We start from the raw sequence: 16,630 nt of genomic DNA on the forward strand, positions 1-16,630 counted from the left end.
TACCTTACAAAAAAAATAGTCCCTTGGTAGTAGCGCCGGCCGTGTGCACGAACGTGCTGACATCATCAGCAGCGCGAGGAGTACAGCCGTGGGGAGGAAAACTAATGCGGCGTTCGGCGGGAGGAGCACGGAAGAGAGGTAAGGGACTTCCTGGAATGCGGAAAGGAGCAGACAATTTGTGACGGGTGTCAGTATTGCAGGGAGCCCTGAAGCAGCCTTAACGTCGGGGCGGCCGGGGGCCCAGAAGCAGCCTTTTGCTCATGGACAACGTCGGGACGGGCTACAAATAAATGAATACACAGGCAAAAAGAAGGCCCCTCGACAACTCAGAAAAATAAATAAAACAGGCCTGTGGTTACTCGGAATCGGTAAAAGTGTGCAGCAATACAGGGACTGAGGCCCGGATTAACCCTCCTCCCCCCGGAGCTACGGAGACTCACAAGAGGCAGAGATAGTTGATAAAAACACCTGATAACGGAACATGGACACGGCAGGCGGGGGAGGGAGGGTGGGAGGGATAGACAATCAGTGGTTTGTGATATTCATCGGGTGAAGTCATTTCATATTTGTTTCTGTTTCCACTTTAACACCACGCACAGTAAATGTCTCTCCTGTTATTAAATCACATTTATAAAAAATGGAATTCTACATCGCAAACAATTTGGGTGCTGAGGTTTTGTCAGGTCTCTGCCAAAGCGCTGCTTTACAGTGATCAATGAGGCGTTTAATCAGTGCGTGAAGACACCGGCATCACTGCGACCAGAGGCCCCAGTTTACGGGAATTGTGGCATTATAAATTGTCTGCACATGTTAAGGTTTGTCAGCATTACAGTGAGATTGCAACAGGTGTTTTTACACACCCCCTGGCAAGGGTTGCAGACACCACTGCGACCAGAAGCCCAAGTTTATGAGACTGTGGTGCTAAGCTGTGTGCAAGTTATATGGTCATAAAAATACATGAATGATGGATGCATTAATGATTGTTGGGTGGATGGGTGCATGGATGGATGCATGCATGAGGGGTGGATGGATGGATGAATGATGGATGCAGGATGGATGGATGGATGGGTGGGTGGATGGATGGATGGATGGATGGATGGATGGATGGGTGGATGCATGAATGATGTATGGATGGATACATGCATGATGGGTGGATGCATGATGGATGGGTGGATGAATGAATGATGTATGTATTCAGGATGGATGGGTGGATGCATGAATGATGTATGGATGGATGCAGGATAGGTGGGTGGGTGGATGCATGAATGAATGATGTATGGATGCAGGATGGATGGATGGATGGATGAATGAATGATGTATGGATGCAGGATGGGTGGGTGGGTGGATGGATGGGTGGATGCATGAATGATGTATGGATGATGTATGGATGGATGCATAAATGCATGCATAATGGGTGGATGCAGGATGGGTGGGTGGATGCATGAATGAATGATGGATGGATGCAGGATAGGTGGGTGGGTGGATGAATGAATGAATGAATGATGAATGGATGGATGGGTGGATGCATGGATGCATGCATGATGGGTGGATGCATGATGGATGGATGGGTTGATGCATGAATGATGTATGAATGATGTATGAATGATGTATGGATGCAGGATGGGTGGGTGGATGGATGGGTGGATGCATGAATGATGGATGGATGGATGCATGCATGATGGGTGGATGCATGATGGATGGATGGGTGGATGCATGAATGAATGTTGTATGAATGCAGGGTGGGTGGGTGTGTGGATGGATGGGTGGATGCATGAATGATGTATGGATGGATGCAAGGTGGTTCGGGCTCGCTCGCAATATGCAAATTAGTTTACGCCGCACCACTTTCAAATGTCACCAGCCGCCCCTTTTTGTCTGCACTTTTTAGTTTATTCCTGCATAACGCTTGCGCTGTGCTTGCGAAATCAATTGTATCTATCCATCTATACTACTATAATAAAGTAAGAACTTTCAGGCTTTGAGGCGGGTAAACTCGGGAACCACGGCGCCAATCTACACACCCGATACACCGTTGAAATCGTCAGGGTGTGTAGATGGTTATAGGCTATATAAATATAAAAAATAAACGTTATTTAAAAAATGTATATAAAAAAAAAAAGTAGTCCCTCCAAAGTAGCGCCGGCCGCGACGTGCGTTCTCACGTCAGGAGCACGGGGAGGAGCAGCGTCGTAGGAGCGGCGGACATGGCGCGGGGGAGGAGCGGTGACGTGAGGAGCTGCGGACAGGCCAGCGGCGGTGCGAGCAGCGTAGAGGCGGACATGGCGCGGGGGAGGAGCGGCGGCGGACAGGCAGTGAGGAGCAGAGCGGCCAGGAGTGGTGAACTGAGGAGCGGCGGATGAGGTAAGGCTCCGGGGACAATGTCGGGGCAGGCGGGTGTCGGGCCAGGCCGGGGACGGGGAGTTAATGTCGGGGCAGGCGGGTGTCGGGCCAGGCAGGGGACGGGGAGTTACAACACAGAGCGGCCAGGAGCGGTGAACTGAGGAGCCGCGGATGAGGTAAGGCTCCGGGGACCATGTCGGGGCAGGCGGGTGTCGGGCCAGGCGGGGGACGGGGAGTTACAACACAAAAGACTACAAGGCAGGCGGGGGTCGGGGCAGGCGGGGGGGCGGGCGGGGGCACGGGCTGCTGGGCAATGTCGGGGGAGGCAGGGGTAGGGGAAGCCTGAATGCTCCCGGACAAGGTCGGGACGGGCTGCTAGTTTTATAATACTCTTCGTATTGTACGCTTTGTACTTTACCGCTAGTATTACGATTGCAGTAGTTCATTTCTCATGCCTGAGAAAGAAGACTGTTCAATAAATACCTTTTATTGAAAATGCCTGTCTCTCTATTTTCTCTGCACCTCTGGTGAAACGAAGCATGCACGATTGACTGAGTGAAATAACTTTCTATTGTTTCCGCGACTCTAGAGATATATTTCTTATTCTTGGGGAACAAAGTTGTCATGTTTTAAGCGGTTGTCAGAAACGAATCCCTTCTTGTTCATTCGAGAAAGTTTCTAGTGACCTCTGAGCTAGCTGGCACACACATTTAATTTTAGTATATTCGGTGGAGACCTAGTCGACTTCAGTCCTACGTCTAAACTACAGGATACACTATTCCAATGCCCAGACCCTATTGGGAATATAGGAACTACATTACACTGTGACACCCCAATTCCAGAAACAATGGAACTAGATGCAGCTCTGCTCAAAGGAATACAAGTGGACCAGGCTCGGGCGCTTGTTCAGACTGTTCAGCAGCAGACTCAAGAATTACAACAATTGAGAGATAAAAATGTGGCTTTACGACCAATCTTAATGGCCAAAGTTTCAAATGTTCTATAGTTTTGCCACCTGCACAACAGTTCTCTTCAGATCCAAATAAACTAAAGGCATTTATTGACTCTTAGGCAGTATTCTTTGCTCCGTTTCTGCAAGATCTGGTTACTTTAGGATATTTAATCAGCGCCTTATCAGGTCCAATGTTAGCCTGGGTGACTCTTTTAGTTGCTGCAGTCTCACCAATTACCCAATTTTCTTGACTGCTTTTAAACAAACGGTTGAAAGACCAGTTTTGGAATATTCCGCAGAAGAAGCGGTCTGTGGATCCAGCTGATAAATGAAGATATCTTGACATAAGTATCACGCCTCCTTTACCCAGCTCCTGATAACATCCTGGGTAGAACAAACCCTGATGACTCTATTCTGTAGAGCCCTCAAGCAAGAAACTAAGGACTAGCTCGTATATTGAACCTGATCAGTTTCCTTTTCCTCCTCAATACAACACTTTCTTTAGACCAAACACAGCCGACGAGAGTGGAGAGCAGAATGTCCATGGGCCTGTCCTACTACAGGCCTTGGTGGGTCCAGACTTCCATGTCGGAATGCAGACGTTTTGAGGAGCCTTCCTTTACCTCCAACGAAGAACCTTAGCAGTAGGCCTAGTTCGGGGCCCTCTTTCTTAGACCAAAAAGAGAAACTCGCCAAAAGAAAGGCCTGTCTATGTATTGTGGACCCCCTGAACATCTGATCTGTGAGTGCCTAATCCCTACTCCAAGGCCTTTGGGAAACTGCAAGTCCCATCCTTTGTGAAAGTGGGAATAACAGGACTTTTTCAAGTCCCTTTCGTTGGAGTATCCGGTGATAACGATGGTTCCACTTTTTCTTTTACTTGTGTTATCAGATTTTCCTGACAAAGCGAGAGAGATTTCTGGCATTGTGGAGCAAGTGGCAACTAACAATAACATTGCAAGGATTACTTAACAATCTCAAGAACAAGTTTAAAACGTCAGTGGTATACCCTTAAATTTTGGGGAATTCAAAGAAATGACGTACCCTTGAGAATGACGTTTGTAAACACCAGTGAACGTTCTCTTTGATCTAGTATACTGTCCTACTCATACTGCTATTTTAACTGTTCCTTGGCTGATTGGCCATAACCTATATATAAACTGGGAATCCAGAACAATACTCCCAGTTTTGTCATAATCATTGTTATTCTTCAGAAGGCAAAGGAAATGATTCTGTACAAGGATCAAGCATGATAAATCTTCAAGGAGTTCCTGTTCAATTCCATTCCTTTTCTGACCTTTTCGAGAAACCAAAAGCAATATCCTTACCTCCTCACTGGAAATTTGATTTGTACTGTTCCTATTGAACCAGGAACCACTGTTACTTTTGGACGGTTGTATTCTGTGTCTGAATCAGAAATGGAAACCCTAATGCAAAATCTGCAAGAACCTGTAAAACGACCTAATAACTCGTTAACTTTCGAGGCTTGAACAATGTCAGTGAAAGGGACAGATGTCCTCTTCCTTCAATCAAGGACATTTTAGAATTTATAAGAAATGCCAAGATATTCACAAAATTAGATTTTTGTGGAGCCTACCATCGTCTTCGAGTAAAAGAGGGCTATGAAGGAAAGACTGCTTTTCGGAAACAGTTAGGCCACTTTGAATACCGTGTGTAATGTAATACATTTTGGCTTAAGCAATGCACCTTCCTTGTTTCAACACTCTATGGATCATATTCTCCAAAGATCCTTACACCACAAGTACATCAGTTTGGTATTAACCAGGCTTTGCCAAAACCAACACTACAGCAAGCTTTAAAAATGTGAATTCGACCAGCCTGCTGTGGACGTCTTGGGTTTTTGACTAAATAGCATTTCCAGGGATCCTTGTAAAATATCAGCCGTTTTAGATTGACCTTCTCTTTCAAGCGTCAATAAGAAAAAATGCTTTCTTGGTTTGTCCATTTTCTACTGGCAGTTCATTGATAATTTTGCTCAGTTGACTTGTAATATTACTTGTGTATTTGAGAAAGACATGATTAGCTATGGCTTTCAGTGGAACTCTATAGTTGAGAAGCCTTTCAGGCTCTAAAACTCGCCTTTACTTCAGCTCCAATACTGCGCCTCCCCGATTCAACAAAAACATTTATTGCTGAGACTGATGCTTCTAACCGAGCTATTAGAGCAGTCCTTTTGCAGCTTCTAGAAGGCGATGGGTTAGAACATCTGATCTTTTACCTCTTTCATATCCTGCCAGATTCATAGAAAAAATCATTCAGTCCTGAGAGATAACTATTCACCATAAAAAATGCTTACATGGAATGTATTCAGAAAAGGGGGTGGTGATGGCCAGAGCATCTGAGTTAAACAGAACACTCATACCCAGTCAAAAGATCAGGGCTCGATCCATCACCGTTTTTTAGCTCATTGCACCATCCCGGTTCAGAACCTGGCTACATGCAAATTAGTCTGTCCCTGGCCCAGTGCATCATGGGAACAGGGCAGACCAAACTACCAAGCCAATTCTTTACTAGAAAGGAAACAAGCTTCCGGGGACCGGTTTCTGGCATTGCAGCAGTCTTCGGCCCGGCTTGCTTGAATCCTGATGGTGCAGTGAGCAAGGGACTCATGTCTGAGCATACCCTGCCACTCCTATAGTGGCCAAAACGATTCAGAAAAGGGGGTGGTGATGGACAGAGCATCTGAGTTAAACAGAACACTCATACCCAGTCAAAAGATCAGGGCTTGATCCATCACCGTTTTTAGCTCACTGCACCATCCCGGTTCAGAACCTGGCTACATGCAAATTAGTCTGTCCCTGGCTTGTTTCCTTTCCAGTAAAGAATTGGCATGGTAGTTTGGTCTGCCCTGTTCCCATGATTCACTGGGCCAGGGTCAGACTAATTTACATGTAGCCAGGTTCTGAGCTGGGATGGTGCAGTGAGCTAAAAAACTGTGATGGATCAAGCCCTGATCTTTTGACTGGGTAGGAGTGTTCTGCTTAATTCAGATACTCTGTCCATCACCACCCCCTTTATGAATCGTTTTGGCCACCACAAGTATGGAAGGGTATGCTCAGATGTGAGTCCCTTGCTCACTGCACCATCAGGATTCAAGCAAGCCGGGTTGAAGACGGCTGTAATGCCAGAAACCGGTCCCCGGAAGCTTGTTTCCTTTCCAGTAAAGAATTGGCTTGGTAGTTTGGTCTGCCCTGTTCCCATGATGCACTGGGCCAGGGTCAGACTAATTTGCATGTAGCCAGGTTCTGAGCTGGGATGGTGCAGTGAGCTAAAAACGGTGATGGATCAAGCCCTGATCTTTTGACTGGGTAGGAGTGTTCTGCTTAATTCAGATACTCTGTCCATCACCACCCCTTTATGAATCGTGCATGGAATGTAGACACTTATTGATAAGAGCACATGAACCGTTTGGATTCACAACGATCAGTGCAACTGCCAGTGGAATATGAAGTGCAGGAGCAGTCGACAAGCTTGTTGGAATTGTGTTTCCAACAACTGCTTCTTCATCATCACTCCTGTCCCTGGTTCCAAAAAGAAATTGGCCGATGCTCTCTCACGAAGATATCCAGAAGCTCCATCGAGCTTTGGTTACTATATCCTTTCTGCCCAAAAGGTCATTGTAGTTGCTCAATCATTCTTTGAAAAGTTTGGAGCCCGCTTTTCCAAAGTCCCTAGGAGAGAATGGAGAGCCATGTATGGATCGGTACTTAAAACATGCACTCTTGTCTTTAAGAGAAAGGCCCTATTCATCCCATTTAAATAACAGAGAATTGAAGCTGACAAGATGTCACTAATCTCCTGTACCTGGTCATAGAGGTATTAAATCTACTTTGGAACTTCCTCTTTGATCCTTTTGGTGGCCACCTGATCGCCATGATACTGATGTTAGGTCCTGTCCTATCTGTGCTCAGGGCAAACTTTTCATTCCTGTCCCTCAGGACGATTGCAACCTCGACCCCTTCTCCCAGAACTTCGGCACACTATCTCTATTGGCTTCATTGGTGCTCTAATTCCTTTTAAAGGGAATCCGGTTATCATGGTCACAGACTGTTTTAGAAAATGGCTCATTTCATAGCCCTTCAAAAATACCTTCTGCCCAATCTATTGGGCAGATTCTTTTGCAGTAATCTTTTTCTGTTGCATGGTTTGCACCAGGTTATTGTTTGATTGTGGCCCTCGTTACATTTTCTGTTTCTGGAAAAATATTTTGAAGTCTCTTTAAATTGATGTAGCCTTGTCTTCTGGTTTTCACTCCCACACTATGGTCAGACCGAATGATTGATCCAAGGGCTGGAGCGATATCTCTGGTGTTTCTGTAACTCCGCTGAAAGTGACTTGTCTTCCCATTTGGTCTTGGCTGAATTTTTCCTATAACAATTCCATCTATAGTGCCACCCAATCTACACCAGTTTTCTGCCTCCATGGTCTTAATCCTTGAACCTTGCCGTCTAAATTTCACAATTCTGTAATGGAGCCTGTGGGTGCTAGCTTTATCTGACAGCCGAAAGCTGTTTGACATAACATTTCATATAATCTTCGGGCATCTAAAAAATTGATGAAATTTTCTGCTAATAACCGCCACATCTCTTTTCCTTCCTACAAGATCAGGGGTAAGGTCAAACGCCCTCTAAATATATACCTTCTCATCAAATTAAACATTGATTCTGTGGGCCTTTTATAGTTGTTCAGATCATCAATCCAGTTGCCTGAATGGTCTAATTACCTCTTCATTGGAAGATCCACCCTATATTTCACAATTCTCAATTAAAGCCATCCAGAGTAGATCTTTTTGGGTGTTTATTTTCTTTGCCTCCTTGTATTTTGGTCACTGACAAGCCTGAATGAGGTCCAGGAGATTTGTGATTTAGAATTATTCGTGGCAGTTGGAAATATTGATCCATTGGAACGGCTACCCTCCGAACCAACGTCCTCTGTTCTTGTCCTTATTTTGGTCTGCTGCTTCTTTAATAGGTTCATGGATAAACCCGGAGCTCCTGGTGGGGAGGAGGACGTAATACTGTGACGTCCAATTCAACATTGTGGCGTATTTCCTGTGAGGTATTTACATACAGTTTTCTACCTATTTAAGAAAGGAATTCTGTTGCAACTCTTCTAGGTCCATTCCTTTCTTAGGGTCTTCTGGGAATCCACCATCTTTCTTCCTGAATTCCTCACTGTGTTCCTTTTTGTCTCCTGTTGGTTTGGCCTCTATCCTTCTCCAGTCACCATCTCTGCCTTAATTCCTAATTTAAAATTCTTCCAGTGCTTTGAAGTCAACTTGTTTTTTTTTATCCCTAATGCATTTTCGTCTCTGTTGGGGCCAATTCTTGAAGGCACTATTTGCTTGCGCTGTTCGGTGTCTGAAGCAGTGTGGCTACTAGAACAGATCGCCTGTCTCTCTAGCTGTCAAGAACTGTTAGGGCCTTGGCTTCAGTCCAACCTGCAGCCAAAGACTTTCCACCAGGCGTCGGCTCTTTAAGTTAAAGAGTCTTTCAATGATTGCAGCACTTATTGTGCCACCACGAGTAACAAAGCAGGGCTCCCAGCCTGCCATTGCTGGCTGACAGAGCAGTTTTCGAACAGCTAACTAGAATTTGCCATTCAACTTTGCCCTTTTAATTGATGACCGAGTACAGATATTTTTTGTAATGTATCTGTCACCGCTAAGGTGGGCCAATCTAGCCCTTAGCAGGGTGTTGTATAATAAAAAAACAGGACATGTGGTTTATGGGTCCGAACAGTAAAATCCCTAAATTGTTATTTTGCTATAGAAAGGCTAGTAGCCCCACTGAGGAGAGTGGGGGGTGGGTGTATGGTTGCACGCTGACAACTCCGCTTTGCTCTCTTCTGAATGCGACTACTAAAGTTGGTACTTTCAGATATTACATTTTTTTTAACTTTAAAACCAACTTGATGCCCAAGTCGAATTTAATGTAACTTTTAAGTTAAAGGCAACTTTAGAAAGCTGCCACTATGCTGCCAGAGGTTTGCAGTGACTGCTTCCGGTTGCCTTCCATGAGACAGCCTTCTAGGGTGAGGTGTGAACAACTCCCAGGAAGGAACACACTGGGACCATCATTGTAAAAGGTGTTCTCTCTCCCTGACAAGAAGACCAAACAGCATGTGAGCCCAAATGACCACCTTTTAAAGGGTAAGCTACCTTTGGAGTCCAAATGGTGGAACAACATACAAGAGGGGCTGCTATTTTGTTCTAATAGCCAGGTTGGCGCCTGGGCCAGGAAGCCAGAGGAAACAGTTGCCAACCCAGTTTTCCCTTGGGCATGTAGCCCTCTGGAAGGCCAACCTTTAAGTGGGCTACGAAGCACCACACACAAGAGAAGGGTTCTGCGATCTTGGGAGTGGGATGAATTTTGCAATCTGGGACAGACTAGACAGACTAGACAGACTAGACAGACTAGACAGACTAGACAGACTAGACAGACTAGACAGACTAGACAGACTAGACAGACTAGACAGACTAGACAGACTAGACAGACTAGACAGACTAGACAGACTAGACAGACTAGACAGACTAGACAGACTAGACAGACTGACCATAGAGGACGGTTTCTACCTCAAGCAGGCTACATAATAGAAAACGGAATAAGTGCTAATTCCCATACAATACTCCAAGACTTTAAATCCGAGAGCAGCTCAAGATGGAAATTAGACGCTATAAACCTTCTGGACCTAATGAAAGGAGGATGCTTGGAGCAACTCGTGGTCGGCACCACTCATCAAGCAGGTCATACCCTTGACTTTATCTTCTCTAATAATCTTCAGTTAAAATTTAGAGGCCTCCTCCCTTTAGTTTGGTCAGACCACAGGGCCGTATTTTTCGAGCTCTCGGTCATTGATAGACTCTCCCTCAAACATAAAAAAAAAATGTAGAAACAAGAGCCTGGAATAAGGTCAAAGCAGAAGATTTACAGGATATGCTATCTTCAATACCTACAATGCTGCCCGGAGATGTGGACGATGCTACAGGATCCTATAGATCCTGGCTGTAATCCGCAGGGAAAAAGTTAGCGCCCCCAAAAATTGTTCGCCACAACAGACAGCATCCATCATCCCCATGTTACTCACAGGAACTCTGAGAACAAAAACTGCTCTGCAAACATATGGACCGAGACTAATATCACGAGAAGGAAAAAAAGACATATACAATGAGTCTTGCACAATACAAACAGTTATTACTTAAAACCAAACGAGTATTTTACAAAAAAATAAATTTAGCTAATAGCTCGCCAAAAGAACTTTTTAAAACTGTCACCTCCCTGTCCAACCCTACCGAGCCCACCGTCACTCCTAGCCAAGACTTGTGTAACGTTTTTGTTTTTAAGGACCATGATGGGTTAGGGGAAACAAAACGGTGAGGGAAGTCTACTCAATAGGTGCTGGGGAGAAACTGGCAAAAAAGTTGGGAGATATCAACACAGACAGTTGATGTAAGCTGCTGATGTGTTTTTCGGAATGGTGGAGAACCAATAAATTGTGTGTATGTAATTTTGCTGTAACAAAAAGAAATTGGGAAAAATTGGTATGAGATTATGCAAGGAGGGGTGGAGTGGGGAAGAGTCTTGAAAGGGATATTTTGGGGATCATAGTAGTGGTTTGGGATGAATTAAAGAGTGGAGGTAATGGATATATTGATAGAGGTATATGGTGAAAAATAGGGTATTGCACTGGATATACTGAATTAGAAGTAAAGTAATAAGTAAAAGTAATAAATGCATATATCCAACACATACACATGATCCTTGACTTGTCTCTTAGTTCACTAATAGCATTGTCATCTAGGCAGGAGTAAGAATATTTCCCAGTTCATGTTCAAAAACGTACCTTTCATAAATATATTACTAAAGCATGACGTGTTAGTGCACTGTCATTTACAGACAGCACATTTTCCATTGAAATGGCCACACAACTTTCCCACTAACATGTAGTTTTACTGATAATGGCGCTTAATTAATGTTTGAAATGTGAGTTTCAGCAAAAAATATAAAAAATTTGCACATCAAGTAAAGTGTTCTGATTTGTTTTGATCCTATAAAAAATCTTTTTTCCACCACAGAATTAAAAATATGTGTCTTCGTAACTACTGAAATATATTTGAAATGTTTGAGCAGTTCACTTATTAGCTACTTCAGTGTTAGAAAAAAAAATCCGGAAATCTTACATCCTTTCATTTCTCATGCTTTGCACAGCACGATTGTCACAGTTCAATTTTCAAAATCCTCTAACTTTAGTTACAGAAAGAAAAGTATGTGTAGGAAGACAAGCAGACTTTTGATCTGTCTTTAAAAGCTGGGCAAGTGTGACAAGATGATAAGATTTAAACCCATATTTATTGCTCTTTTCCTTTTGAGCAAGCAGAACACATATTGTCTGCTCGCCAGAATGGGCGGGTAGGCCCTAAAAATAGTTTGTTCTGATTCCATCTGGCTCCCATTGCGAGTTGATTTTTGGAGTCCTGATAAAATACATTTTGTTGTATTCTGTTGAAGCCTTTCCTCCTCTTTAGGGGTATTCCCAATAAAAGACCACTTTCCTGTTAAAACAGTTATCAGTGCTTAGATAGAGTTAACAAATAAAGTGGGTGGTGGTTTTCTAAATTGCTATTAAATGTGTCAACCAGATAAATTGTTTCCACACCAAATTTCATGTTGGCAAGCATTCGAACCATTAGCCATATGCAACTAAAGAGCAAAATGCATGTTTATATCTAGCTTTAGACCTATGTAAATTACCGACATAGGGATAAGTGGCGTCAAAGTGGATCTTACTAAAACTGTGAGGAAAAAGAGCAGAGGAAACAACTGTATGAGTGGAAAGACCCAATACTGAGGCCCACCCAGATGGCAAGAATGCATTGGTTCCATGTTAAATTAATTATTTCTTTAGTTTTACACTAGGTATACTAGGTTATAAAAGTTAAAGGCAGAAGACTTTCCCTCGTGCCCTTTTTTGGTTTGCACATGTGATCAAGTCATAGTGGCCGAGTCCTTTTATACCATTGCTGGAGTGAATACCTCTGCTGTGCCCCAAATCACTTCTTTCTATCTTAAATAAATAAGGGAGTGATTAAGCAGACTGTTGTAAATCACAAACTGTTCACCAGAAGATAACTCAAGACTCAGGGAGATTGGTCTGCGAGGGACGGTGCTGGACTGGTTTCAATCCTTTCTTGCCGACCGCCGACAGGTGATCTGGGCTCCGCCGTTCTCGGCCGAAATGCCTTCGCTAGAGGTGGGGGTGCCTCAAGGATCTATCTTGAGCCCCACCATTTTCAACATATATATGGCCCCTCTAGCGGAGGTAGCAGAGGCGTTTGGGGCCCGGGTCATCTCATACGCTGATGACACCCAGCTCTTGTTCACCTGCAGGAAGGGAGAGGTCTTCAGCGGCGGCAGAATCAAGGACTGTCTAAGCGCAGTCTTTGCGTGGTTTCAGCGGCACAGCCTGAAATGCAACTCAGACAAGTCTGAGCTGCTCTTTTTCGGCTGTGCCCCAGACCCGGGCTGGAAGACATGGTGGCCCCAGGACATGTTCCCCCCAGAGACACCTTCCGCTCAAGTAAAAAATCTCGGAGTGGTGTTTGATGACGACCTCTCTTTTCGTCCTCACATCCTGGGATTAGCAGGGAAATGTTTCAGCATCCTTAAGATGCTTAGGAAATTTCTTCCCCTGCTGTCACTGCAGTACCGTAGGAATGTAGTTCAGGCGTTGGTGGGATCACGCCTCGACTATGCAAATGCGCTCTTTGCGGGCCTACCTAAATATCTGTTATCTAGGCTGCAGATGGTACAGAATTCGGCGGCCAGAGCCTTCTATGGCCTGCCCAGGAGAGCCAGTGCCTCAGCGCTCTTAGCCAGGCTGCACTGGCTGCCTATCGCTGGGAGAATTAGATTTAAACTCCTCACTTTGGCGTTTAAAGCTCTCCATGCGATCGGCCCTCACTATCTGAGGAAGCGTACTGCTTTCTATGTGCCACGGAGGTCTTTGCGGTCGGCGGAACTGGCCAAAATGGAGGTGCCTGTGGTCAAACGTGTCCGGATGGGAGGTCGCTCCTTCCAACACGTGACAGCTTGCCTGTGGAACGAACTCCCACTTTCCCTTCGGAAAGCAAGCAGCCTCTTGGCTTTCAGGAAGGAGCTGAAGGCTCTGCTCTTCACCAAGTAACCCGCGATAACTGTAGTGTGTCTGCCTTGGTTTTTTTTCTGTTTCTAGGGGCCTCTTTGCTAAAGCGCCGGGACACCTTTTGGGGTAGCCGTGCGCTCTAAAAGTTTGGCTTACATTAACATTTGGCTTACATAACAAAGCTATAGCTGATCCTTTGTGGTATTTGCCAATGTCCTTTGAGAGTCTATATTTCTGCTTCTATAGAGATGGTGTCTTATGAAGTGTGGCCAAAATATAAAACTGTGAAACCCTAATTGTAAAAACCTGTTCCCTGGCATGCCTTTCCTATTGTGCTTCATCTTCTTTGATTTACCTGTTTGTGTGCATTTTATTATTGCTGTTTGGTGAATTGTGATGCATGAATTTTTATCCTGCTTTTTATATTGTTGTTTAGTTACGTTTTATGCTTTCTGTAGTGTTTAAGATGGATATAAAGTTATTCCTATTGTAATGTTACCCTCTTTTAAACTGAATACTTTGTTTTATTCAGACCAAACACAGTTCTGCGGCTACGCTTCAATCATTTTGCTACAGAATGTAGTTGGGACCACTTGTATGTTTACGATGGCGACTCAATATATGCCCCTTTATTGGCAGCTTTCAGGTAAGGCACAATTTGTTTGTTTTAATTTAATTCCTGTGACTAGTTTTGAATAAAAAACTATTCACATTTTAACTGAGTTCTAGGTGTAAACTTGCTTAGGAATTCTGAGTTTGAACTTCATCATGGTTTCTAGTATTGGATGTTTCTGCCATTGTACTTGCTGGGATTTCAGGCTTTCTGTGATTTTCTGGTTAAGTTTCTGCGGTTTCCTTGGTAAGAGGATTGCGGTGGTGTTCTGGGTTAATAGGGTAGCGGGTATTTCTTGGTATCGCAATATGCTGTCTGTTACACAGTTGGCTAGGGAAATCTGAAGGTGCCATTATCTGAATATTTTATAGGTAATATAGAGGGTGATGGAGAATTTAGTTTGGAGCTTTCCTGTCATTTGGGGGGATGATTTGAGTCAGAAAATGGCATAACCACATTTGAGAGCATTAATTTACATTCGAACATTTGGCAAACTGTTTTTTAAAAATGTAATGAACTACTGCTTAAACGGTATTGCCCTATATCAAATCCTAAACTTTCAAAATTCTTCCAAGTATTAAATTTATCTTGAGGCATACTTAGTTCCTATTGAATTTGACCTTTTGTTAATATAAAATGAAAACAAACAAAATGTAATAGAAAATAAAAGTATCTATAGTAGTTAATTGGATGCATGGTAAATATTGACTGTTCACCTGTAAATTGAAGTGTGTTCGTTTGCTGTTGGATGCAAATTGTAGTTGGTAAATAACATGCCTTTTAGCTTTTTGTGTCCTGTAAGATATACGAGAGGAAAATTAATCTAAGAAAGTAGAAAGGTAGAATAGAGTCCATTATGACAGGGTTTGGGTAAATTTAATCAAGTGCAGACCATGGTAGTTGTATAAACAGTATGAGATTTGGACACTATAAGATTAAGTACTACTCAGCGATGCTGCCTTTTGGCTAGGTATGAGCTTTAGAAATACTATATAATACACACCTCTGGGTTTTTGTTCAGGTAATAGGTCACTCTAATGGTTAGTTTGTTGAAAAATTATGTCCTTAGACCGTTGGTAGCATCTTTGGACCTTGCACTATTGTGCTAGCATATTATCGTCGTGGAAAGTTGGCTGCAAAATATATGTTATTTCTGTGGAAAGTTAGTAATAAGGTGACAGTCTTTTTAGGAGGGAGAGAGCTGATGCCTTAATGTGGTTTGAACCAGTCAGTGTATTTATCTAATTTCTCTAATTAAATGTGTGGCAGGTAGCCATGTTGATTGAGATGAAGCTTTGTTGCCTGCACTCCTGATTTAGGATAGACTGTCCCGTTATGTGTGGTATGAAATGTTATTGAATGATTTCCATTTGCATGTGCCTAAAGTAAGTCCTAGTTCTATTAGTTGGAAATCTACACATTTTAGTTCGGGTATGTGTTAAATCCTAAACTCTTTGGGAGATTGATATGTACTTTGTGGTAATCATGATTTGGAAAATGTTTGAAAATTATTTCTTGCACCCTATTCCAAAATCTAGTAGAGGGCATCAGAAAAGCATGTGATCTAAAGTCTCCTTTAGAGTTAGTTACAACAACTGCAGTTGTCTCTTACTCTCTCTGTAGTTTATCTGGTGTCCAAATTGGTCTATGGAGCAGCATGAATTTGTATTGTGCTAAAGTGGGTAGAATGTAGTTATTGATCAGGATCTCCAATACTTGCACTATAATTGGATAATTCTGTGGTAGTTGTCAATCCTATTTGATTAAGGTCTACCCTCCTGCCCCTGACTGGGCTGTTGGGCTATGTGGCAGACATGCGCAGATCTACTGCTCTAAGGCTCCTCCTGGCCAAACACAGGATTTCTATTTCTTGGGGAAGTACAGAGTCACCACAAATCCGGGTCTGGATCAAAGACATTGCCTATTGCCATGAACAACTTTCCAGCTATTAGGACCTGTTGCCCCAGTGGTCTTGTCCCTGGGACATCTGGGAGCCTTTCATCAGTTACCTTCGCCTAACGGAGCTTTCCCTTTGACATGGAGCCAATTGTGTTACATAGATAATTTCTGCTACTCACCCTTGAGGTCCTGCAAAGGAAAAAAGTGTTGGCTTTGGAGGGGCGGGGGTGAGCTGGAGGGTGGTGGTGGTGGTGGGACGGAGGGAGGGGTAGGGGTGGGAAATTAACAAAAATGTGGGAAAGGACAAGCACCTCGATCACATTTTAGCTGTGTCTCTGTTGCATAAGCCTTGCCATTTAGGTTATCCTCGCATTTAATGTGTGTATAATTGCCAACATGTTATAAATAAAAAAAAAAATCCTATTTGAATAAGGTCAGTAGTTAGTATGTTTTTAGACTTATATGTTAGTAAATATTAGATCACATCTGTCCGGTTTTGATAGTTTGGCAATTACGGTTGGTAATGAGTAGTTTTAATGTGCTTTAAAAGGGTTTTAGAATGTTGCAGTTTCAATTTGAGAGACACGCACAGTCCATTGCTTTTATAGGTTGTAGAGATGTTGCTGTTTCCCAAAGGATCTAGGTTCATTTATGGATCCTAATCC

General features: G+C 43.5%; 1 protein-coding gene across 1 annotated transcript in view; it reads left to right on the top strand.

The window, feature by feature from the left end:
* ATRN (attractin) overlaps positions 1-16,630 on the top strand; it is an 800,866-nt gene that overhangs the window by 59,357 nt on the left and 724,879 nt on the right. The window contains exon 3 of the mRNA XM_078678722.1: positions 13,986-14,099. Coding sequence (XP_078534848.1) covers positions 13,986-14,099 — 114 coding nt within the window. The remainder of the gene's footprint in view (positions 1-13,985; positions 14,100-16,630) is intronic.

Source organism: Lissotriton helveticus, chromosome 2_2 (assembly GCF_964261635.1).
Source record: "Lissotriton helveticus chromosome 2_2, aLisHel1.1, whole genome shotgun sequence".
NCBI classification, from domain to species: Eukaryota; Metazoa; Chordata; class Amphibia; order Caudata; family Salamandridae; genus Lissotriton; species Lissotriton helveticus.